The following is a 26,338-nucleotide window of genomic DNA, read 5'->3' on the forward strand; positions in this document are numbered from 1 at the left end:
TCGATCTCTTGACCTCGTGATCTGCCTGCCTTGGCCTCCCAAAGTGCAGGCGTGAGCCCCTGTGCCCAGCACACTTTGGCTTTTTGTTTGTTTGTTTTTGTTTTTTTGTTTTGTTTTGTTTTTTTTTTTTTTTGAGACAGAGTCTTGCTCTGTTGCCCAGGCTGGAGTGCAGTGGCGTGATCTCGGCTTATTGCAAGCTCTGCCTCCCAGGTTCACGCCATTCTCCTGCCTCAGCCTCCTGAGCAGCTGGGATTACAGGCGTATGCCACCACGCCCGGCTAATTTTTTGTATTTTTAGTAGAGACAGGGTTTCACCGTGTTAGCCAGGATGGTCTCGAACTCCTGACCTCGTGATCCGCCCGCCTCGGCCTCCCAAGGTCCTGGGATTACAGGTATGAGCCACTGCGCCCGGCCTGGCTTTTTTTTAATGATGTTACCAGTAAGCTATAAATACTCCTTCAGTCTTAGTTCAGGAATACCTTAACCAGCAAGTCTGCAAAGATAACAGCTGGTTCCTTCACATGTAACCTTGCAAACCAAAAGGTTTACACTCCTTAAGCAGAAATTTCTGAGAATCCACTGAGCTTAATGTATCAATAATTCAGCTAAGTGTTGTGAGTTCATGGCCGACTTCTGGGAATAGCATAAATAAGGATTTGTCTGGATACAAAATTTTACAAGGATGAAGAAATATAGTTGATAACCTCTACTGAAACTAAAATTATCAGGTAACAGCCAGCATCCTAACTATCTGCTCAAATGACTGTCAGGAAAATAGGAAGCAGGTCAACAATCCTTTACTGAAGGCACACTGAGAAAAGACAGGTCTCGCTCTGTCAGCCAGGCTGGAGTGCAGTGGTGTGATCAGATCATGGCTCACTGCAGCCTCGACCTCCCTGGGCCCAAGTGATCCTCCCACTTCAGCCTCTCTCTGGAGTGGCTGGGACTACAGGTGCACATTACCATATCTGGCTCATTATATTTGTATTTTTTTGTAGAGATGGGGTTTTACCATGTTGTCCAGGCTGAAAAGAGGTATTTCTAAAGCAGGGCTTCTCAAAGTATAATCCAAAATCCTTGAGGGGACCTAAAACCCTGGGGAGGAATCTATACAGTGAAAGCTATTATTACCTTTTTTTTTTTTTTTTTTTTTTGAGACGGAATTGCTCGTTACCCAGGCTGAAATGCAATGGCGCAATCTTGGCTCACTACAACCTCTGCCTCTCAGGTTCAAGCGATTCTCCTGCCTCAGCTTCCCGAGTAGCTGGGATTACAGGCATGTGCCACCACACCCTGCTAATTTTTGTATTTTTAGTGGAGAGGGGGTTTCCCCATGTTGGCCATGGCTGGTCTCGAACCCTTGACTTCAGGTGATCCACCCTCCTCAGCTTCCCAAAGTGCTGGGATTACAAGCATAAGCCACTGCACCTGGCCCTCAAAACTGTCATTACTATAATACTAAAATGCTATTTGCCCATTTCGCTTTCATCGTCTTGCAAGTGCACAACGAAATGTTCTAGAAGCTACATGATATGTGATATCACAAGGCAGAAGGAAGAAGCAGATGTGAGAATCCAGGTGTTTTTTCTAGTAAGCCACAGAGTAAAGAGATTTTTTAAATATAAATCAATGAAATTCTTCTATTTTTTTATTTTGAAAAATACATTTTTTCATAAAAATGATAACATGATGAATTTATTATTTTCTTAATGAGTTAATAAGTATTTTTTAATTTCTCAGTTTTCAGTTATAATATGGTAAATAATAGGTATAAATGACTGGGGTTCCCAATTTTTAAGCATTTAAAAGGGGCTTAAAATTTTAAAAAGAGTGATCAGCAAGCCCTGGATCTAAGAAAAAAAAAAAAATAGATGAGAACTGCTAAACTGCTGCCCTAGGAATTTTCAAATTAGCTGTGAAGTTGGAAAAAAAAATCCATATACTTGGTTCTGTCTGATTATGAGACTTTAACATGATGCAATCATAAGCTTGAGACTCTTATCTTAATAATGAAATTAAGGTGGAAGGTGCAGTGGCAAGAAGCCTGGACTGATAGAAGACTGACAACTAAGACTTAATATTGGCTTTACCATTAACCAGCTGCTGACTAAGGGTAAGTCACTGAGCTACACATCACCTCCCTGGGCCTTTGTTTCTCCATGTCTAAAATAAATGGCTCCGCCAGGCATGGTGGCTCACACCTATAATCCCAGCACTTTGGGAGGCTGAGGCAGGCAGATCATCTGAGGTCAGGAGTTCAAGACCAGCCTGGCCAACATAGTGAAACCCCGTCTCTACAAAAATACAAAAATTAGCCAGGAATGATGGAGGGTGCCTGTAATCCCAGCTACTCAGGAGGCTGAGGCAGGAGAATCACTTGAACCTGGGAAGCAGAGGTTGCAGTGAGCCGAGATCACACCATTGCACTCCAGCCTGGGCAACAGAGTGAGACTCCATCTCAAAAAAATAAATAAATAATTAATTAAATAAAATGAATGGCTCAATCAATTCTCAAGGGAAGGTGTATCAGACTCTCTGAGGATGTTATTTTTTCAAACTCCATATTTGCTCTCTTGCTTCCCCTGAAGACACTGATATATTCCCTTCCACCCCACCTGCCTTGAGAATTAGTACAGGTAATAGGACCCATTGCTGATGGCAGCAGGTTATGCTTGTAAATGCTGTGATGATGTGGATAGAAAAAGTCTGAAAAACCACTGGACTGAATTACCTTTAAGATATAAAATTACTATCAAAGACAGAACCATTCCAATCATGCATGCATGATAAGCTGGCCATCTCTCTTTCCTTTCCATCAGGTACTCCAGACTTTTTGTCTGTATACCAAGGCAAAAAGAATGAATGGAAAAGTTCCTAGTGCTCAGGTTAAGTTACACTGTCCCTCAAGGTCAACAGCAGCTCTGGGTCAGCTTGTTTATCACCTGAAAACATGCATTAACAATTCCATAAGCTAGTGCCCTGGGCCATACCATCGAAGATGAAATCCATGTATTTCACTCTTTAGAAAAACCCTAGAAGGACAATTTTTATGTGAACCCATTTTGTAATTCAGAAGCAGCAAAGGGAGGCCTGACCAATGAAATTCTTGCCAAGAAGATGAGAAGGTTTTATTTTTTGGTCTAGAGTCTTGAAGAAACCTGCTACGTTTTTTGGATCCAAGCAAGTATTCTTATTTGAACATGATCTATTTGTTTACCTTATAGCCAAACAGAAAGAGTCCAACGAAAAGGCTGTAGAGGTCCGCTGTCAGGATGCCCAGGTTGACGGAAGTGGCACTAGTGACTTTAATCACCAATGGCATGAAGCTGTACAGGCAAAACATACACAGGGCAAATGCCACGAACAGCAGGGCTGTGGAAAAAAACATGGAATATCTAATATTAGGGCAAGAAAACATAAGACAAAGGAGTTTGAGGCTTAGCTGTCATATAAAACTCCCTAACCCTTTAACATATTATGTACAAAGCCCCTTGTTAACAGTCAGCATTGCAAATGAGACCATAAAGCTCTCTCGAAAAAAGAATATTAATAGCAAGTTGTGATGTAGATAAAGGACCTCAAAAAATCCAAAAAGGTATTGGATGATCAAGGTCAGAAAATCCTGCTTATGGTGTGACTGAGTCCATTGCTCTTAATCACCCCTTGCTACGCACCCTGCCAGGACAGAGTGATGCCTGTGATAAAAGGCCAATAAAGGCAGAATCAACACCTCATGTCAAGAAAAATCACTCATTATATTTTCTTTGCTTTTGTTTGGTTGGACATGATTCGTATAATTGGATTCAGAATAAAGTATCTTTAAAGACATCAAAGACAGTTATTAGGTCCATTGTATTTTGTTCATCTCATTAAATTAAGTGCTCCGAGGCAGCACAATATAATTATCCTTTTTAGGACAGTGCTTGCCACGTGGATGTTGACTACATTAGCAGTATCTCTGCTTTGCAACTACTTCTTTAATCTCATCCCATACTCAACACACACACACACACACACACACTTTCTAGCAATCTAAGTTATTTTTATTTTTTTTGAGACGGAGTCTCGCACTGTTGCCTGGGCTGGAGTGCAGTGGCGCAATCTCAGCTCACTGCAACCTCCGCCTCCCAGGTTCAAGTGATTCTCCTGCCTCAGCCTCCCGAGTAGCTGAGATTATAGGCTCCCGTCACCATGCCCGGATAATTTTTTTTTTTTTTTTTTTTGTATTTTTAGTAGAGACAGGGTTTCTCCATGTTGGCCAGGCTGGTCTCAAACTCCTGACCTCATGATCCACCCACCTCAGCCTCCCAAAGTGCTGGGATTACGGGCGTAAACCACCGCACCAGGCCTGCAATCTAAGTTATTTAATTGAATTAAATTACCAACCATGGTAGACAATCTTCCATGACACCTATGTACTGTTTAACTTCTCCCCACCCCGTCATTAAACCAGGTTCCAATCTTTTCTGACTGTCCCATCACCATTTTCTTTTCCTTTATTTATTTATGCAGATGCCTAGGAATATCAGATGACAGGAGCAATGGGAGGTGAGGGAGATTTCACACCACTGACGATTCAGGTTAATGCTTCACAAATTATATCAAGCAGACAACCTTTGCAAGAAGTTTGAGGACCCAAGATACAGATCTAATTGAAAGCTGGTGGCCGGGCGCGGTGGCTCACGCCTGTAATCCCAGCACTTTGGGAGGCCGAGGCGGGCGGATCACGAGGTCAGGAAATCGAGACCATCCTGGCTAACACAGTGAAACCCCGTCTCTGCTAAAAAATACAAAAAATTAGCCGGGCGTGGTGGCGGGCGCCTGTAGTCCCAGCTACGCGGGAGGCTGAGGCAGAAGAATGGCGTGAACCCGGGAGGCGGAGCTTGCAGTGAGCCGAGATCGCGCCACTGCACTCCAGCCTGGGCGACAGAGCAAGACTCCGTCTCAAAAAAAAAAAAAAAAAAAAAAAGAAAGCTGGTTTGACCAAAGGTCAATCTCCAGTCTTGTTCAGGATTCCTAGTAACCAAAGGCTATTCCTGCAGGTAAAGATTAAGAATTAACTTTTATGGAAGCTTATCTACCAATTTTCAGAGAAAACTCAATGTAAACCACTATAGTTGATATGTATTAAATCACTCCTGGATTTTACAAAGACGTCTAAATATTATTAAAATAAAGCACATATTTCTAGATGTTCATTTGTTTGTTAAAGAATGCTGACTAAAAGGAATTATTTCTTTACATACCAATTTTCCAGTCCCAATGAATGCTGGCAATATCCTTATATTCCACAATCAATCTAAGATTAAAACAAGAGGTCACAGAGGGGTCCACATACTAATTTTCACTATTTTATAAGCATTTTAGTCACTATACTTCAGCTAAAGTGAGGAATTACATGGACGTTTGAATTTGTCTTAGAATATAACAATAACGATCTTTAATAAAAATGACAAAGAATAAAACCAAAGGAGTTCATAAAGATATATTTGACTCCCTTACAAGTGCTCTGCAATAATAGTCAAGTATAGGAGGAAAATATGATATTATGCTTTGTTTTTGAATAAGCTTAGGAAGTTAATGTGTTAATATTTTCTGGAAATAACTAAAAAAACTCCTTACTGGCAAATGCCTCTACCACATGGTAATCAGGAATCCTAAGCAACACACGTTTAAGAAAATAGGAAGTAATTCTTGATGTTTTAACAATCCTCTAGTAGACACTCAGCAAGTTATTAGGTAATGGCAAAACCACAATTACTCTTGCATCCACCTAATACTAATTCCAAATGTGAATTTGGGCCAAATAAACAATGAATATTAGTAGTTATCATCTATAATATATTTGCTTATTTTGTCTTTAGAAAAAAATTGTAGAATCTTACAGCTGTATACCACTGATAATTGTTCCAAACAGGCCCACCATTCCTAAAAACTCCTGTCTGCTCAGCTTCTTCACGATGTATTCCTCACAAACATTCGAAATGGCATAGAGGGAAGCCCCAAGAAGGACCAAGATGTCACCAATCAATACATCACTCCCTGCAGGAAGACAAGCCACAGAAAGCAAAACACTGTCAACAGATGAACCTCCACAGCGTGCCTCCAGGCGGTCATCTGACTCGTGTTCATTTAAATGACACTAAAGAAGAAGAAACTGGTTACTAGAAGTTTATGTGTGAGAGTGTGTGTGTGTATGTGTGTGTGTGTGTGTGTATGTGTGTGTTTGAGACAGTCTTGCTCTGTCGCTCAGGTTGGAGTGCAGGGGCGCAATCTCAGCTCACTGCAACCTACACCTCCGGGTTCAAGTGATTCTCCTGCCTCAGCCTCCCAAGTAGCTGGGATTACAGGCACCCTCCATCATGCCTGGCTAATTTTTGTATTTGTACTGGTCTTGAACTCCTGACCTCAAGTGATCCGCTCACCTTGGCCTCCCAAAGTACTGGGATTACAGATGTGAGCGACTGGGCCTGGCCTAATTTTTGTATTTTTGGTAGAGACCGAGATTTCACCATGTTGGCCAGGCTGGTCTCGAACTCCTGACCTCAGGTGATCCACCCACCTTGGCCTTCCAAAATGTTGGGATTACAGGTGTGAGCCACTGCACCCAACCTGGTTACTAGAAGTTTAAAATCTCTTACTCTTCTCACTTTCTGGTGCAATTCTGCTGTAATTTTTCATAATTTAACTCCTCAGAAGTCTAACAGGCTAGAAATTGATGATATATATCATAATGTAAGGCCTCAGAAAATGATTCCATGACATGACAAATTAATGGAGTTCATTGAAGGGGTAGGTCAATTTGAAAAATGGGAACCTGCTTTCAAAGTAATTTTCCCTCTTAATCCAAAGAGACACTTAACTCACTTGTAGACTGGGTGAATTCATAGAATTCATAGACCTGAATTAGATTGTATACTATCAACTATAATTTTCTCTCTCAATCCAAAGAGACACTTAACTCACTTGTAGACTGGGTGAATTCATGGACCTTAATTAGATTGTATAGTATCAACTGTAATTTTCTCTCTCAATCCAAGGAGACATTTAACTCACTTGAAGATTGGATGAATTCATAGACCTCAATTAGATTTTATACTATCAACTGAATTCAACACAAAGTGTGGCAAAGTGTTCTCACCTACACAGTGACTTAAAAAGAAATACTCCAGTAAACAAGTTTCTTTGTTGATATAAAAGTGAAAACATAAACAAAATTCTGCTGTGATTGAAGCACAAACATGTGACACCGTCTCACCTGAATTGTCTTCTCTCCCTGCTAGTATGTCTGCACCAACCATGGTTCCTACACCCAACAGACAGACAGCCACGGCGATGAAGTGGATCACTCTGTATCTTGCATGAAGAATAAACCATGACAGAGCCATCAACACAGGAATCCCAAAGCAATCCAAAAGCTGCATGGAAAGAGAATCAACAGTTTAAAACATATCTCTCATTAGCTAAAAGATGGGTAATTAAGAAATAATAGGAGTCAGTATTTATTGAGCATTTATTATTGCCAGCCCTGTACTAAGAGCTTTACCTGGATTCACTCATTTAATCCTCACAACAACTCCATGAGACTGAAATTACAATCCAATTTTATACATGACAAAATGAAGATACAGAGGTGAAATGAGTTGCCAAAATCACATAGTTAAAAATGGGATGACAGCTGGGCACAGTGGCTCATGCCTGTAATCTTAGCACTTTGGGAGGCTGTGGCAGGCAGATTGCTTGAGTCCAGGAGTTCGAGATCAGCCTGGGCAACACGGTGAAACCCTGTCTGTACAAAAAAAAAAAAAAACTTGGGTGTGGTGGTGCACTCCTGTAGTCCCAGCTACTTGGGAGGCTAAGGTGAGAGGATCACTTGAGCCCAGAGTTCAAGGATGCAGTGAGCTGTGATGGTGCCACTGCACTCCAGGCTGTACAACCCAGAGAGACCCTGTCTCAAAATAAACGAATAAATAATAAAATACAATGGAAGAGTCAGTTGCTGTATACAAGAATTCTGCTGAGGGCCTGTGCGCTTTACCTCTATGCTCCCACCTGTGTATATCTTTTATTTTATTATTATTTTTTTTTTTTTTGAGATGGAGTCTCGCTCTGTTGCCCAAGCTGGAGCGCAGTGGTGCCATCTCGGCTCACTGCAACCTCTGCCTCTCGGGTTTAAGCAATTCTTCCTGCCTCAGCCTCCCAAGGAGCTGGGATTACAGCCGCCTGCCACCATGCCCAGCTAATTTTTGTATTTTTTAGTAGAGATGGGGTTTTGTCATGTTGGCAAGGCTGGTCTCGAACTCCTGACGTCAGGTGATCTGTCTGCCTCGGCCTCCCAAAGTGCTGGGATTACAGGCGTGAGCCACCACGCCTGGCCCTGTGTGTATCTTTAAGTTCAATAGACAAACATTCCTTCCTGCATGCAACCATTTACTCAGTCAACAAATATTTGTTAAACACCTTGCATGTGTGAGACACTGTGAAAGGAGCTAGGAATAGAGGTGAACAGGACAGAGCAAGCTGTGTCCTTAGGAGCACACAAAGCTAGAAAGGACATGGAATAAATAATCAACACCACCAGATATTTCACTGGAATCGGGCTAAGCGCTACAAAGAAGCACGGGTTACTGTGAGAGAACAGACACCATCTCCCTGACAAAGCGTCCAACCCCACCATGTGAGACACACTCGTGCTCACGGCAAATACTCTTGCTCATCCTCCTCACATGCTCCCCCTCACCTGTTGATACTGGGTCCAGAAAACACTAGCTATACACCTGATATTGCTCATCTGGAAGGCAGAAGGATTAAGTGTGCCAAAATTACAGCAGGTCCAAAATTGTTTGCAAGATAAAAGATAAGAGAGTGCACTCGCTCAATTCTTAAATTCACAAATTTAATGTGCATTCAAGGATAAAATATATTCAAGAGATTCTTGATGCATTCCAATGTATTTCTTTCAAGGAAGAAATATATTCCTTATACCAGTAATATTCCCGAAACTGCTGTTTTATTGCTCACCCTTTTGTTGTTTCAAACCTTGTCCCTGATTCTCTCTGTATCTGTTTGGTCTTGAACAAGACAGGCCCCTAAATCTCCAACAGCCCATTCGATCCTGTCCACAGTTGTTTACTGATTGCCTTTCACTGCAGTAGCATCAGTGGAGTCCAATGCATCATGTGTAGGAATGGGCATCTTGCCTTGTTATTTATTCCAGCTGCAGAACTCTAATCTCCTAAGTGCTTTATTGAGCCTGCCTGAATAACAAAACATTAAACGATGCAAATGATAATACCCTGTCCCTGAAGACACCAGCAGAATCCAGCCATAATGGCTTAACAAAATCTCAACTACATTCCTTAAACAAAAAAAGTAGAAAAAGACATTCTAAGAACTACCACAGAGGAGTCCCTTGTGTCTTAAAATCAAACTTAAATTTGCTCTATCTTTAACAGCTTTTGTTGGGCAATGAAGGAGATGCCTATGTCATGATCAGAGCTCCAGAAACCTCAGGCCCCGGCCCCACGCTGACCAGCTAGCTGTGTGGCCCCAGCCAGTCACTCTCCAAGTCAAAATATAAAATAAAAAGATCAGACGAAATGATCACACAGTTTCCCTCCGACTCTAACATTCCATGACTTCTCATCTGATATCTATCACCTTTAGTCATGTGATCCTTCTTTTCAAAATGTATTCTTGGTGGCCGGGAGCGGTGGCTCATGCCTGTAATCCCAGCACTATGAGAGGCCAAGGCCAGAGGATCACTTGAGGTCAGGAGTTCGAGACCAGCCTGGCCAACATGGCAAAACCTCGTATCTACTCAAAATACAAAAAAAAAAAATCAGCTGGGCGCATGCCTGTAATCCCAGCTACTCAGGAGGCCAAGGCTGCAGTGAACCAAGATTATCCCACTTCACTCCAGCTGGGTGACAGAATGAGACTCCACCTCAAAAAAAAAAAAAAAATTAGCCAAGTGTGGTGGTGCATGCCTGTAATCCCAGCTGCTCAGGAGGCTAAGGCAGGAGAATCACTTGAACCTGGGAGGCGGAGGCTGCAGTGAGCCGAGATCATGCCATTGTACTCCAGCCTGAGTGACAGAGCAAGACTCCTTCTCAGAAAAAAAAAAAAAGTATTCTTGGTGATGGATGTCTTCTCTGTTTCAGTTCGAAGAGTATCAATTTTATTTTTAAAAATTATTGTATAGTCACAGTAAGCAGAGTACTAAGACAGACCCTGCGACATGGGTATAAAAACAAGTTAGATCATATTAGAGGTACAATAGAGTATAGAAGAGAAAATGAAAATTGAATTAACCTTTGACAATGAGGGGAGCAGGCTTCAAAAAGGACTGCATTCTAGGAAGAACAGAGCAGCACAGGGGAGAAGGAGCAGGCCATGAGTGGGAAATGGGCTGATGCGGCAGTAAAGTGGGAAGAGACATGAGCAGCAACCTAGGCCACATCATCATCTTCACGTGAACTATCCCATGACTGTTGGTAATTACAGAACCTTCTAAGGAATCCTTAAGAAGAAGGTTCAAAGACCACGTAATCCAAATTTCCATCCTTTTGGACTACCCAGGCCAGAGATTTACTCAGTTGGAGAACCAGCTTGAATCATTCCTGTCACAGCTGTCGCTGCTGCTGGAGAAAACATTACCTTGTTAGATGCCTTTTTTATAATATATTCTTTGCTAGGACTGTAAGTGCGTGACTTTTGGCAACCAAATGCTTAGGTTTTTCTAAGAGGCTAGCGTGAAAGAAATTGTTTTCAACTTCTTTGAAATTGAAAGAAGGCATGAACTTCAGTCTCAACTATCCAACTGTAAGTGTTCTGTTTAACTGTGTTTAGGCCTTGCACCAATTCAAAACTTTTTATCATTATTAGTTAGAGATCAAAGTTCCTGGGAATTGTAATCAAGTAATTAAAATGTAGGTGAGATTATGAGAGTAGATGTGACAAGAAAATACCATTTTCTACATACTTATGTATACTTCATTAACCAATGCTAAAAGTACACTTACTCCTATTAGTGATAAACTTCATTCTCTAGGTAACTGCTGGGTTTAATTTTTACGAAACTTTAGGTTCTTTGTGTGCCTCCTATGGTGTCTGTCTTAATAAATCATTTCCTATCTCAGCTTTTTAACCCATACTGGTCAAAATACAAGAGGTTTGCTGAGAACAATGCTTAGCACAATGTTACAGAAAAGAAAGTAGTTAATATAATGGTAATAACATTTAATGTAGGTTCACATTGGAAAAATACTGAGTTCTCATCAATCCTTATATTTTCTATGCGAAATAAGTCTAATTTCAATTTTTCCAGTCCCTAAAATTTGGAGTCAAGTAAGAACATCTCTGTATTTTGTATAGTGAGAAAGGGACATATCAAAAAGTTATAAACTTCAAATCCCACATCTGATACACACTTTTTTTTTATTGTTTAAAAAAATGAAAAAAAAGTTATAAACAAACTGTGACATCTAAACCTGGCATTTGAGTCTATCTCACTTTCACCTCCACTTACAAAACATTTTGTAGTCAGTAATGGTGAGTCAGTGTGATGACACATCCCATAGTTTGCTAACATTAAGACAACTGAAATCAGTTGTCTTCAACTTTACAAAGTTGAAAACCTCTGCAATGTAGGAATATTTTTCTTTCAATGCAGCAAGAATAAACCTAACAAAGAAATAGGGATGGGAGTTTTAACTCTGGCACCACCTCTCCCAAAAATGTCTAATGGGTTTCTTCCAGTGGTTTCTTTGTCATGAATATCTACTATGCTTGCAAAGCTTCAACTTTCCTATAGAACAAAGGTATACTTTCATATGCCATGTTTGAGCAGCATATAAAACAGAACACGTGCCAACACCACAGCATCAACTGCCAACTAAATGTTTATGCTTATTTGGTAGGAACTGTTCTAATCTGCCATAGCAGTTTGGGGGCAGCTTAAGTTGTACACATTTTCACTAATTCTAGGAAACATTACCCATTAGAGCATATGCTCTACTAGAAAACAGCATCCACCTGTGTTTAGGTTTTCTTCAAGTGAATAGATTTTCAATAAAATTAGGTCAACACATATGACTTTGTGTTCTTCTTTTGAAGCTATAAAATCCAAAATGGTCAGAGGGCTCCCTCTTACCTGGACACTGGTTAGAGTTGTGTACTGGTAGGCTCTGACGATCACATAATTAGCTTCCACATCTGCTACTCCCAGCAGGATGTACTTCCACCATTTTCTTTTCAAGATTACTAAAAGGTTATCACTGCCTGGTTGAAAGAAATATGGGTTAATACATGTTACTTGCAAATGATACCATACATGTTGATTTGAAGATAAAAGAGTAGAAGCAAGAGTTTCTTGTTTTTTTTCTTTTTTCTTCTTCTTCTTTTTGAGATAGGGTCTCATTCTGTTGCCCAGGTTGGAGTGCAGTGGCACAATCTCGGCTCACTGCAACCTCTGCCTCCTGGGTTTAAGCCATCCTCCCACCTCAGCCTCCTGAGTAGCTGGGACCACAGGCATACGCCACCATACCCACCTAATTATTTTTGTATTTTTAGCAGAGATGGGGGTCTCACCATGTTGCCCAGGCTGGTCTCTTGAACTCCTGAGCTCAAGTGATCTGCCTGCCTCAGCTTCCCAAAGTGCTGGGATTTCAGGCGTGAGCTACCACGCCTGTCTATTGTGTATTTCTAATGTGGCCCCCTCCTAGTTTCCATTCTTCATAACCCAAACTCCTGCAACAGCTCACCAGAGTTAGATTTTTTTCTAGTATGAAACCCTAGTTAAAGTATCTTCAGAGACCAAGTGTTCAATAAAAGCACCAGAATGAAAGTAAGAGAAAAGTGGTTAAATTCCCTTTCCCCAATGGGCACAGTGGTGTGCACCTGTAATCCCAGCTACTCAGGAGGTTGAGGTGAGGGCGGAGGACAGCTGGAGCCCAGGAGTTCAAGACCAGCTGGGCTTACATAATGAGACTCCACCTCTTTAAGAAAAAAAAGAGGGAGGGCGGGGCGGGAGAAGAGCATTAAGGAAAAGAGCTAATACATGCTGGACTTAATACTTAGGTGATGGGTTGATAGCTGCAGCAAACCACCATGGCACGTTTATCTATGTAACAAACCTGCATATTCTGCACATGTAAGCTGGAACTTAAAAAAATAAAATAGCTTTTTTAAAAAATCCCTTTCCTATCATAACAGAAATAAAATTTCTGGATATGAGCTTGTATGTCGCCATTTCTGACAAGCCACGGACTATCCTAGGAAATGAAATGTTTTCCTAGAAATTAATTGGTTATTTAACTTCTATTCATGGGCTTCTTCAAAGAAAAGTCTGCATGTGATCATTCTTTTGGAAGAGGTGTGCTTTCAAGTGAAAATTAAGTCCACGATAAGCTTGAGGAAAGGCTTAGTGGCACACTGAAGAAACACCTTTTATTCCTCCAAATTATATGTATTCAAATTAATTGGATTCACTACTTCGGAGAATCTGGCATCACAGGAGATGCAGAGTTGGCACATATATGAGCAGGTTTTATGGCAAGATAACTCACAAATAAATAAAAGTAGTGAGAATCATAACCAAATAATTATCAGTAAAATCCAATTAGCAGGAACATCTTGAAAACACAGAATTAGGCTGGGTGCGGTGGCTCACACCTGTAATCCCAGCACTTTGGGAGGCCGAGGTGGGCAGATCACCTGAGGTCAGGAGTTCGAGACCAGCCTGGCCAACATGGTGAAACCCCCATCTCTATTAAAAATACAAAAATTAGCTGGGCGTGGTGGCAGATGCCTGTAATTCCAGCTACTAGGGAGGCTGAGGCAAGAAAATTGCTTGAACCCAGGAGGAAGAGGTTGCACTGAGCTGAGATTGTGCCATTGACCCGAAATCGTGCCATTGCATTCCAGCCTGGGCAACAAGAGCGAAACTCCGTCTCAGAAGAAAAACAAAAAACAAAACAAAAACACAGAATTAGTCTTCCTCAGCATCAAATGGCATAGGAAGCACCTAACAACCATCCCTTAGGGAGACTAACTGCACTGATACATTTGGGAGTCTCACCAAATTCCTGAAGGCCAATGCTTCCACAAAGAGCAAAGTCCAGGGTTATTAACCATGTACAGTTCCACTCCCAACTCTTCTTTTTTTTCCTTTGGAGACAGGGTCTTGGTCTGTCATTTGGGCTTGACAGCAGTGGTGCGATCTTGGCTCACCGCAACCTCAGCCTCTTGGGATCAAGCCATCCTCCACCTCAGCCTCCCAAGTAGCTGGGACTGCAGGGACATGCCATCATGCCCGGCTAATTTTTGTATTTTTTGTAGAAAAGGAGTTTCATTGTGTTGCCCAGGCTTGTCTTGAACTCCTGGCCTCAGGTGATCCTCCCACGTTGACCTCCCTAAGTGCTGGGGTTACAGGTGTGAGCCATCACACCCAGCCCTAAATTTCAATAAAGACCTTTAGATAGCTGGTGCATGGGATGAAATAAATTACTCTAATTTCCTAAGTGTGCACAGTGCTGTCCTTGTTCACTGGATTCACTAACCTTTGCAAGGCTTTTTCTTCTGCTATGTCGGCCACACGATTTAAAAGCAAGTAGCAAACTTAGAATCAGACCTTCAAACCCCTTTACAACAAAGGGTTAAACTAAAGTTTTAAAAAATAATGAAGCTGGACAGGCACCTGTAATCCCCACACTTTGGGAGGCCGAGGCAGACAGATCACGTAAGGTCAGGAGTTCAAGACCAGTCTGGCCAACATCTCCACTAAAAATATAAAAATTAGCCGGGTGTGGTGGCACGTGCCTGTAATCCCAGCTACTAGGGAGGCTGAGGCAGGAGAATCGCTTGAACCCAGGAGGCAGAGGTTGCAGTGAGCCAAGATCACGCCACTGCACTGTACTCCAACCTGGGTGACAGAGCAAGACTCTGCCTCAAAAAAAAAAAAAAGAAGAAGAAGCTGTAGCTACCAGGAGTTTGTAGGGAGGGAGGGAGGAATGAATAGGTGGAGCAGAGGGATTTTTAAGGCAGTGGAGCTGTTCTGTTTGATACTGTAATGGTAAATGTATGCATTGTACATTTGTCAAAACCCATAGAATGCACAATACCAAGAGCGACCCCTAAGGTAAATTATTGACTTTGGTTAATAACAATGTATCTGGCTGGGCCCAGTGGCTCACACCTGTAATCTCAGCACTTTGGGAAGCCAAGGTGGGAGGACTACTTGAGCTCAGGAATTCGAGACCAGCCTGGGCAACGTGGTGAAACCCTGTCTCTACAAAAAATACAAAAATTAGCTGGGCACAGTGGCTCACGCCTATAATCCCAGCACTCTGGGAGGGCAAGGCAGGTGAATCACTTGAGGTTAGGAGCAAGGTAAGACCCGGACTCCACTAAAAATACAAAAATTAGCCAGGTGTGGTGGTGTGCACCTGTAGTCCCAGCTACACAGGAGGCTGAGGCACAAGAATCACTTGAACCCAGGAGGGGGAGGTTGCAGTGAGCCAAGATTGTGCCACTGCACTCCAGCCTGGGTGACAGAGCGAGACTCTGTATAAAAAAAGAGAGAGAGAGACCTGAGCTACACGTGCAACTGATGTTCCATTTACCATCTTTATTTAGTTGGAAGTAAATATTTTGGAGAGTAAGGTTCTTGAATTTAAGTGTTTTTAATATCATCTTAATATTTTAAAATATTTTTTAAATTGGGGGGGAAAACCTAACTTGTAATGACATTTACACTTTTTAGGTTGGGTCCAGTGGCTCACACCTGAAATCCTAGCACTTTGGGAGGCTGAGGTGGGCAGATCACTTGAGCCCAGGAGTTAGAGACCAGCCAGGGCAACATGGCAAAAACCCATCTCTAAAAAAAAAAAGAAAAAAAAAATTAGCCAGGCATGGTGGCACACTCCTGTAGTCACAGCTTACTAGGGAGGCTGAGGTGAGTGGATCACTTGAGCCTGGGAGGTCAAGGCTGCAGTGAGTCGAGATTGCACCACTGCACTCCAGCCTGGGTGACAGAGTGAGACCCTGTCTCAAAAACAAACAACAACAACAACAACAACAACAACACACACACACACACACACACACACACACACAACACTTTTTTTTGGACAACTTCTGTGTTACAAACAGTAAGGTGCTACTTACTTTAATCAACAATTTCAGAGAATTGTGCATAAGTCTCTAGTCACTACTTTCACAGAATTTAGAGGTGTCATACTTTTCTAGTAATTTTTATGAACATAATTTTGTTGAAAAGATAATTTCCACATTTGACATACCTGATCGAAATGCCAGCATCACTGTATAAATTAGGAACAGCAAGCAGTAATTGATAAAGCTCTGAAGCATGGGGGTGTTCACTTTGTATCTTTCTGCCAAATACTGGCTGGTGATGGCTGTCCCACATATACACAAGGACAACATCTGACCCAGGGCAATTGTTTTCAAAATATTCCTAGAAAATAAGGGAAGAAATCAGAATAGCATGCAAATAAGTTATACCTTACACACACACACACACACACACACACACACACACAGGCACTGCTAAACACAAAGGGAAATGCTAATTATTCCAGGTGGTTCTTCATTTCATGAAATAAAAATTAAAATGTTAGTTATTGAAGGACTACATTTTTATTCTCTATTTTTCTGATCCCCTCCATTCCCACAAAAGCATATTCCCCCATTTCACTGAACATCCATTTAGAGATAATTTTGATTACTCAGCTATAACATATACTTTGTAAAGTGCGCATGTGTGTGTGTGTGTGTGTGTGTGTGTGACTTTTTTTTTTTGAGACAGGGTCTTGTTCTATTGCTCAGGCTAGAGTGCAGTGGTGCAGTCACAGCTCACTGCAGCCTTGACCTCCCAGACTCAAGCAATCCTCCCACTTCAGCCTCCAAATAACTGGGACTATAGGTACATGCCACCATGCCCAGCTAATTTTTTTTTTTTTTTTTTTTTTTTTTTTTTTGTGGAGATGGGGTTTCACTATGTTGCTCAGGCTGGTCTCAAACTCCTAGGCTCAAGGGACCCTCCCACCTCAGCCTCCCAAAGTGCTAGGATTTCAAGGGTGAGCCACTGTGACTGGCCCTTACCCTGCATTTTTAACATGGAAACTAATTAAAGAAACAAGTTGACTGAGACAGAAGAGGCTACAATAATACCTATTTTCTGGATCAGATAATTGGATAGATAGCAATATGGTTAACCAAGATCCTAAAGGCAGAAGGAAAAGGCATATTTGGAAAGGATAATAGCTCCATTTCGGACATGCTGGATTTTGTTTAATTATGAGACGGCCAAGAAGAAATGTCCAGTAGGCAGCTTGGAGCTAGAAGAAAGGATTGGATTGGAGAAATAAACTTGAGAATCATGAGCGTAAAGGGGTGGCTGAATGTGGGGACATAATGAGATCACTAAGGTGTATAACAAAATTGGAAAGAAAAGAGCAAAAAAGAAATACTGTGGGAAACAGCAATATTTAAAGGGCTGGAGAGGCTGGGTGCGGTGGCTCACACCTGTAACCCCAGTACTTTGGGAGGCCGAGGCAGGCAGATCACTTGAGGTTGAGTTCGAGACCAGCCTGGCCAGCATGGTGAAACCGCGTCTCTACTAAAAATACAAACATTAGCGGGGTGTGGTGGCAGGCGCCTGTAATCCCAGCTACTCGGGAGGCTGAGACATGAGAATCACTTGAACCCAGGAAGCGGAGGTTGCAGTGAGCCGAGATTGCACCACTGCATTCCAGCCTGGGTGACAGAATGAGACGACAAAAGGAAGAAAGGAAAGAAAGAAAAGAAAAGAGCTGAAGGGGAAAGACTCATTAGAGATGGAGATAAGAGGGCATGGCCAGAGTGGTAAACGGAGAACTAGGAAGGAAGAAACAATCTGGAGGCCTAGAGAAGATGGTGTTTCAAAGAGGAAACTTTTTCTAAGCATTCTTCCTATCCTACTCTCATTCTACCCAAATCCAGTCTCCACACTGCAGCAGGAGTGATGTTCTGAGTGTTAATATGATGAGATCATTTCTCATGTCTAAAACCTTTCGGTGGCTGGTTCCTCTCTGGCCTTAGGTGAAAGCCACATTTTAAAATGGCCTACAGGCAACCCACCCTCTGAATCTCCAGCCTCACCTTGAACTACTCTCACAGCTTATTTCATTTTTAATTTTTAATATTTCTTCTAACACACAACAAAGTATGTATAATGTATAATCAACATGTATCCGTGTATCTATCACCTCAAAAAATAAACAATTTGCCAGGCACGGTGGCTCATGCCTGTAATCCCAGCAACTTTCGGAGGCTGAGGCGGGCAGATCACGAAGTCAGGAGTTCGAGACCAGCCTAACCAACATGGTGAAACCCCATCTCTACTAAAAATACAAAATTAGCCGGGTGTGGTGGCATGCACCTGTAGTCCCAGCTACTCAGGAGGCTGAAGCAGGAGAATCGCTTGAACCCGGGAGGCGGAGTTTGCAGTGAGCCGAGGTCGTGCCACTGCACTCCAGCCTGGGTAACAGCAAGACTCTGTCTCAAAAAAAAAAAAAAAAAAAGAAAAAAGAAAGAAACAAAGAAAAAGAAACAATTGTCAGCTGGGCATAGTGGCTCATGCCTATAATCCCAGCTAGTGGGGAGGCTGAGGCACAAGAATAGCTTGAACCCAAGAGGCATAGGTTAGAGTGAGCTGAGATCATACCACTACAAAAAAGAAAAAAAGAAAAGAAAGAAACATTTGGCAACATCGAGGTATCCCACCTGTGTTCTCTCTAATCTCTTAGCCCACTTGAGGCAACTAATTAGAACTTAGTATTTATTATTTTCATGCTTTTCTACATATTTTAATATTTATGTAAGTATCCCTAAGCAACAAATAGTATTGTTTCAAAATTTTATACAGACGGCATCATACTGTATATACTTCTGCAACTGTGGTTTTGATCAACATGGTTTGAGAGGGCCATCCATATTGATACATGAGTTCTTGTTCTTCCTTTTCAGTACTGTATAGTACTCTACCACATGACTACATCATGCTTTATTGATCCATTCCACTGTTGATGAATATTTTGGTTGTATTCCTTTTTCTTTTTTGTTTTCACATGTCTCTTGATGTAATTTTCTAAGAGTTTTTTCTAGTTTTTAGCCAGGTGGTAGAAATGGATTACAGATGGTGAGGCGTGGTGGCTCACGCCTGTAATTCCAGCACTTTGGGAAGCTGAGGAAGGAGGATTGCTTGAGCCCAAGAGTTCAAAACCACCCTGGGCAACAAAGTGAGACCCTGTCTCTATTTAAAAAAAGTAGGGGGGGGGGCGGTTATAGATATGCTGAGATTTAATCTCCTCAGTACTCAGGATGACCTGATGGGAGCCATCTAAGGCATCTGGAGAGATTCCAGCCAGTTGCATTCTGCTGGGAGCAGGAAACTCAGAGTGTCCTACAAATATAATGACTTTCTATTTCTATAATAAAGTTTAAAGGAATCACTTGCTCTGGAGATATATCCAAGAACGGAATTGGACGAGATGGTGTTTGTTCTTAGGGCATGAGCATCTTCAGTTTCGTTTTCCTAGATTGCTCTCCAAAGGGTTATATTACTTCATGTAGCTGAGTCTGGTACTCTCAAAAGTAAGGAATCTCCACTCTCCAAAGGGAAGGTGATGATGTCAAGAACTGGCCAAATCCAAGGACACTGTGTTAGGTTACTGGAGGAAATTTTCACCAAGATGAGCAAAACGTTAAGGATTTCCTCCCCTACAGGTAGCATTCTTTCTAAGCATGCTCTACCAGGCACCAGCTGATGAGCTAAACCAGATCCAGAGTTGCTATCTCCTTCTCTTGTGCACACTTCCTCTTGAAGGAGTCATGGTTTGCATTGATTCGGGTCTGAGGCTGCCCTATCCTAGACAAAGGAAATTCACCACTTTGTCCGGTATAGTGCACCAGGAGTCTCCAGGAATGTGGGGCCAAAGCCAAAGGCTGAAAAAGTTCATTCATTTTGTGTCATTATTCCCAGCCATATGCTTCTCTCAGGAACCATGTGGGGAGAGGTACCTGGCCGAGGAAATGGTTCCAATTTCCCTATATTTCATTGTTCAATTAATACCTATCACAGCTCACAATCTCAATAACATGATCCTGACAACAGCCCTGAGGAAAGTACTATTGCACTCATGTTACAGATGGAGAAGATGACTCAGAGCGGGTCCAGAATTCACCCATTGTCATACTGTCCATAAAAGGCAGAATAGATCAGTGCTCCTATTGAAAGACCAGATCACAGGATTCAAATTTGCTTAAAGGTGGCTCACACCTGTAATCCCAGCATTTTAAGAGGCCAAGGCGGATGGATTACCCGAGGTCAGGAGTTTGAGACCAGCTTGGTCAACATGGTGAAACCCCGTCTCTACTAAAAATACAAAATTTAGCTGGGTGTGGTAGTACACGCCTGTAATCCCAGCTTCTCGGGAGGCTGAGGGAGGAAAATCGCTTGAACCTGAGAGGCAGAGGTTCCAGTGAGCCGAGATCATACCACTGCACTCCAGCCTGGGCAAAAGAGTGAGAGTTTGCCCAAAAAATTTAAAAAAAAAAAATTGGGAGAGAGAGAAAAGAAAGGGAGGGAGGGGAAGGAAGGAAGGAGGGAGGGAGAGAGGGCTCTAAGGAAACTTCCTCTCTTCCCTGGAAGGAAGTCTCAGAATTGCAGAACCTTGGCACTAACCCACTTTAATCAAGGAGACTGGGGCCCAGAAGAGAGTAGTGTTTTGCCTAAGATCACACAGGTGCAGTGTTAATGCCCAAACTTCCTGGCCATTAAACATCTGCTATCCCCCCTACAGCACACAGTCTTGGGATAACAGGTGGGTCATCCCTCACAGTTGGTATCTTCCTACGTTCTATATCTTTCTCCTTCCTGTCCTTCCCCTCATCCCTCTCTTCCCCTCCTGTATCTCTCCATTACGATTTTGTAACACAGTTTATATTAGAAAACCCCTTCAGGCTGGGCGCAGTGGCTCACGCCTGTAATCCCACCACTTTGCAAGGCTGAGGCGGGCGGATCACTTGAGGTCAGGAGTTCAAGACCAACCTGGCTGACATAGTGAAATCCCGTCTCTATTAAAAATACAAAAATTAGCTGGGCATAGTCGCAGGCGCCTGTAATCACAGCTACTCGGGAGGCTGAGACAGGAGAATTGCTTGAACCTGGGAGGCAGAGGTTGCAGTGAGCTGAGATGGCACCACTGCACTCCAGCCTGGGCAACAGAGCAAGACTCTGTCTCAAAACAAAACAAAACATCCTTCTTCAAAGCATCCCTGTACCTCACCTGGCTATCAGGAAAGAAGGAACCTGGCCTGATCTCTCTCCTCCCAGTAGTCACACTGCTTCCCTGTACATCATGGGGGAGTTGGATGTCCAAAGTACCAGGCACAGAAACCCTAACCAAGTGGCTGATAACCTAATCAAATTGAGAGCATTTTTCACATCTCATAATGGACTTGAAAGCAATTATAAATCTGAAATAAGTGAGAATAAAAAGTGTGGAAGCATTAAGCCCTCTTCACAAATTGACAGAATTCCTACAGTAAGCTCATATCTGCATTCTAAAATAGCACAATTAAGCAAGCTGTCCTCCAACTATAAAGTATAACTATCTTCCAAAAAAAGGAGAGTCACAAATTGAGTATGGAGATTTAAAGTTATAGGAATGCACTTCTCTTGGCTCCAAATCATAATGACCTCATCTATAATAGAGGAGTAGTAGAGCAAGAGTGAGAGAGAAAAGCTGGCGGGGAGGGGGTAGGAAATTGAACAAAGGAAGAAAGAAGACAAAAACACTCAAACTTATAGACACTGAAGGCCTCAAAACAATTTTTGTTACTTATAGCTCCACTTTCATGTTTGTATAAATTTGTACAAGGTCCTGGTTCATGTGAATTCTGAACAGAGGAACCCTCTATACCATAACAAAACCTGTTCCTGTTTAAGCAAAGTTGCCAGAAGAAACATGCATCCGACCTTGGGATATATCCTGTCCCGGTTTTTCTAACGGAACCTCCACTAAAATGAACTTCAATGGCAGGATATGATCCAACTCCAAGACAAATTTCCCCAAGGCAGCTTCACACTGGGGGCCAGGCTACCAGAATACACAGCAAACAAGAGTTATGGATCACTGAGGGCAGGAGTGGACAAACAGGTAGAAGATGGGCTGAGTAAGGTCACTTCCAACCACATTACTGTTAGAATCTATTTTATAACTTTAAGAATTTAAGGCATGAGGCCAGGCACAGTGGCTCATGCCTGTAATCCCAGCACTTTGGGAGGCCAAGGCGGGCGGATCACTTGAGGTCAGGAGTTCAAGACCAGCCTGGCCAACATGGTGAAACCCCATATTTTTTGTAAAAATACAAAAAAAAATTAACTGGGTGTGGTGGCACATGCCTGTAATTCCAGCTACTTGAGAGGCTGAAGCGGGAGAATCACTTGAACCCAGGAGGCAGAGGCTGCAGATCACACCACTGCACTCCAGCCTGGGCAACAAAGCGAGACTCCGTCTCAAAAAAAAAATTTAAGGAATGAAAGAAGAAAAGATCATGAGGCACTTTACTTCCCTCCTTCTTTCTTCTAGGAAACTTAAAATGTATATCGTAACCTCCCTTCCATTCCAAAATAGATACTTATGTACCTGATTTCCAATGAAAATATATTTTTATTTACGTCTTCAGTCAGTAAGCTCCTCAGTCATATATTCACCAAAGTTCAATGGTTGTTAATATGGGCCAAGCACAAGGAATTTAGAATTAAGACTCACCTATTTTCTAGTCCCAGACCCTCTTTCTTCTCCCCAGAACACATCGGGGAGCTCCACTGTGTGCCCCCACAAAATACCACAACCCTCCATCATAGTACCCACCACACCGCTTATGACTGTTCTTTCCCCAAAACTCTAAGCTCCAGGAGGAAAGGGACATTATATTCTCCATGATTAATAGTGCCTGGCAAATAGGGTATTTGCTATTGTTGAACAACCTCAGAAGTTTTCTGTGTGAGGAGTCAGACAGACCTCACAACACAAAACCACAATAAAATGAGAAAGGGTTAAAATAAGAGTTGTGCATGCAGCCAGGGAGAAGGAAAGCTCAAGACGTCCTGGAGAAGGTTCACAGAGGAGTCAAAACAATCACACACCTGAAAGGTATTTCAGGAAGATTGAGGAATGCAGGAAAGGCCATAATACAAGTTTGTGCCTAATTTAAACACTAGTTTTACATTATATATATATATATATGAGACACAATGATGGGATGCATTCATATACACATATATATAATATATATATGAGACACAATGATGGGATGCGTTCATTTCTTTAGCTCTTCATTTACTATTTCAAATTAGATAGGCAGTCCTCTACTGATTATATATTAAAAAATCACTGGGCTTTAAAAATAACACTGACACCAAGACCCCAGCCCAAACCAATTGGATCAGATTCTCAGGGGGTAGATTCCAAGTATCAGCCTATTTTAAGTCTCCTAGATGAGTCTAAGACATGATCAGGACAGCAAACCACTAAATCATTCTTTCCTTCTTATTTGAAAAAAAGGAGTTCCAAATGACCGATAAGATGCCTTATTTGAATGCAAATTATGCATTCCCTTCACTTTATGTCTCAATAAATCTGTGTTGCTAGGTTGCATGTTGTCAGCTAAAGGTAGGATTTCATATTAGTGCTAAGACTCCTATGGAACATAGTTACTTGGGGGAGATTTTAAAATCCATTACATCTGCCACCTGTAAATACCTGGTAAAGAATAATAACTTCCAGTACGTCTATAAAAATCCTATTATGAACCCAAAAAGAAATATACATTTAGGCCAAGTTCTCGCACTCTGCACATAAGCTACCCAGTTTCTATTTCTAAAGCATTTTAAATTATATCGGAAGCATGTTTAGAAACAAATTATAAGTAGTTTTTGGTCAGGCACTGTGACTCACACCTGTAATTCCAGCACTTTGGGAAGCAGAGGTGGGCAGATCACTTGAGGCCAGGAGTTTGACACCAGCCTGGCCAACATGGCAAAACCCCATATCTACTAAAAGTACAAAACTTAGCAAGGTGTGGTGGCGTGCACCTATAGTCCCAGCTACTCAGGAGGCTGAGGCAAGAGAATCGCTTGAACCCAGGAAGCAGAGTTTGCAGTGAGCCAAAATCATGCCACTTCATTCTAGCCTGGGCGACATAACAAGACAGTCTCAAAAAAAAAAAAAAAAAAGAAAAAAGAAAAAGAAAAAAGAAAAGAAATAAATTATAAGTAGCTTTTCTTTACATAGTGAGTAGCAGCCAAGATGAACTGTTTTCTTTCCATCTCCATATTTCTATGATTCAAAAGTTTAGCCATCAATGTATCATCTAATTCTAGTAAGCATAAGTAGCTTGCAATTGTGAAGAACCTACATTCTGTTAGTCATATTCACAACTCAAAGTAGCTAAAAAAGGCAAATTTTAAAAAATAGATAGTGTAGTGGTGTATATGATCACCTCACAAAGAAGGCAAGTAAAAGAAAGGAAATCAGTGTTTTCTTTTTGCTCACTGGATGATGTCTTACTCGGAATAGGTGCTCAGTAAATGTTTATCAACAAAAAATGCACTATTATGAAGATGGCATCATGTTAAAATGCAAGGCAGACAATACTGTAGACAAGAGGCCCTCAAAAGTGAACTCAATGAATGTTACAGTGGAAAAAATACAAACTCCAGAGTTAGATAAAACTGGGGTCTGGATTTAAATTTGAAACATGAAAGAGAAGAGAAACAGGTACAGGCAAGTGAAAACAGTGGTTCACACCATGTGTTGTTCTGGAAAAGGCTAGTAGAGAGTGCAATTTGGATGTGACCTTCAGGAAAAGATTATTCCTTCTGAACATAGCAGAAAGAATCCTAGTCTTTGAATCCAAAGATCTAACTCTACTCTTTATTAGTGTTAGGTAGTTCTCTTATGTCTTTTTTAAGTGAGTGTAATACCACCTTTATGCGCCTAAGGGTTAATTGATGTAACCTATAAAAGTACCTAGCACATCCACCCACCTGAGGTACTGAATGCATTTTATTTCCTTCCTTCCTCTGGCTCGCCCTGTCTTTTGGTAACCTCTTGACCATACCTGTCTATTCTATATATGCACCATCCAATAGAGTAGCCTCTACCTATATGCAGCCATTGAGTGTTTGAAACATGGCTAATGTGAATGAGGAACTGAATGTTTAATGTAATTTCGTTTCAACTTAAATAAAATGGCCATATATGGAGAATGGCTACCAAATTAGACAGTGAAGCCAGGGATCAGCATTGTGCAATACTGTAGATGTTACCACAACAATGGAAATGTTTGAAAAGTAGCTCTTGAGCACTTGAAATGTGGCTAGTATAAATGAGGAACTGAATTTTTTGTTTTATTCTATTTTAATTCATTTTCATTTAAATAACCACATGTGGCTGGGGGTTATAGTATTGAATAACACAGCCCTAGCCTGGTGCTTCTCAAACTTTCATGTGATATGAATCATCTAAGGCTCTTGTTAAAGTGCAGCTTCTGATTCAGTAGGTTTGGAGAGAGGCCTGAGATTCCGCATTTCTTTCTTTTTTTTTTTTTTCTTTTTTTTTGAGATGGAGTCTCGATCTGTTGCCCAGGCTATAGTCCAGTGGCACGATCGCGGCTCACCGCAATCTCCACCTCCTGGGTTCAAGTGATTCTCCTGCCTCAGCCTCTCGAGTAGCTGGGATTACAGGCGCCTGCCATCACACCCAGCTAATTTTTGTAGTTTTAGTAGAGACGGGTTTCACCATGTTGGTCAGGCTGGTCTCAAACTCCTGACCTCGTGATCCGCCCACCTCGGCCCCCCAAAGTTGTTGGGATTACAGGCGTGCGCCACCGCGCCCGACCTGAGATTCCGCATTCCTAACAAGCTCTCAGGAGATACTTATGCTGCTGGTCCACGGACCAGACTTTGAGTGAGCAAGGGTCTACAGCAATGCTTCTGATTCCGAGGTCTCTCAACTTTTAGGAATCCGTGGAAGAAGTGAATGCAATCCATGGGCTGCTCAGGATCTGTTTTTGACACTTCAAAAACTTAACAGTACTTCTGACTGTTGCTGGTAAAAGCGCAAAATAATAAATCTCTATTTCAGCGGGGAGTTTGGGGGTGCTGATTTGACAATTTCTAGCAATTTTGTCTCAAGGAATCTACCCCAAGGCAACTCTGGCAAAAATACAAAAAGGTGTATTTACAAAGCTATTCATTGCAGCACTA

General features: G+C 41.9%; 1 protein-coding gene across 4 annotated transcripts in view; it reads right to left on the reverse strand.

The window, feature by feature from the left end:
- Positions 1-26,338, reverse strand: part of SLC35F2 (solute carrier family 35 member F2) — an 82,787-nt gene that overhangs the window by 22,504 nt on the left and 33,945 nt on the right. For all 4 annotated transcript variants that reach the window (XM_055355464.2, XM_063693497.1, XM_063693498.1 and 1 more), the window contains exons 2-7: positions 16,302-16,477; positions 12,155-12,282; positions 7,259-7,418; positions 5,886-6,042; positions 5,247-5,299; positions 3,218-3,372 (exon numbers count right to left, since the gene is read on the reverse strand). In XM_055355464.2, the coding sequence (XP_055211439.2) occupies positions 3,218-3,372; positions 5,247-5,299; positions 5,886-6,042; positions 7,259-7,418; positions 12,155-12,282; positions 16,302-16,477 (829 nt within the window). The remainder of the gene's footprint in view (positions 1-3,217; positions 3,373-5,246; positions 5,300-5,885; positions 6,043-7,258; positions 7,419-12,154; positions 12,283-16,301; positions 16,478-26,338) is intronic.

Source organism: Gorilla gorilla, chromosome 9 (genome assembly GCF_029281585.2).
Source record: "Gorilla gorilla gorilla isolate KB3781 chromosome 9, NHGRI_mGorGor1-v2.1_pri, whole genome shotgun sequence".
NCBI lineage: Eukaryota > Metazoa > Chordata > Mammalia > Primates > Hominidae > Gorilla > Gorilla gorilla.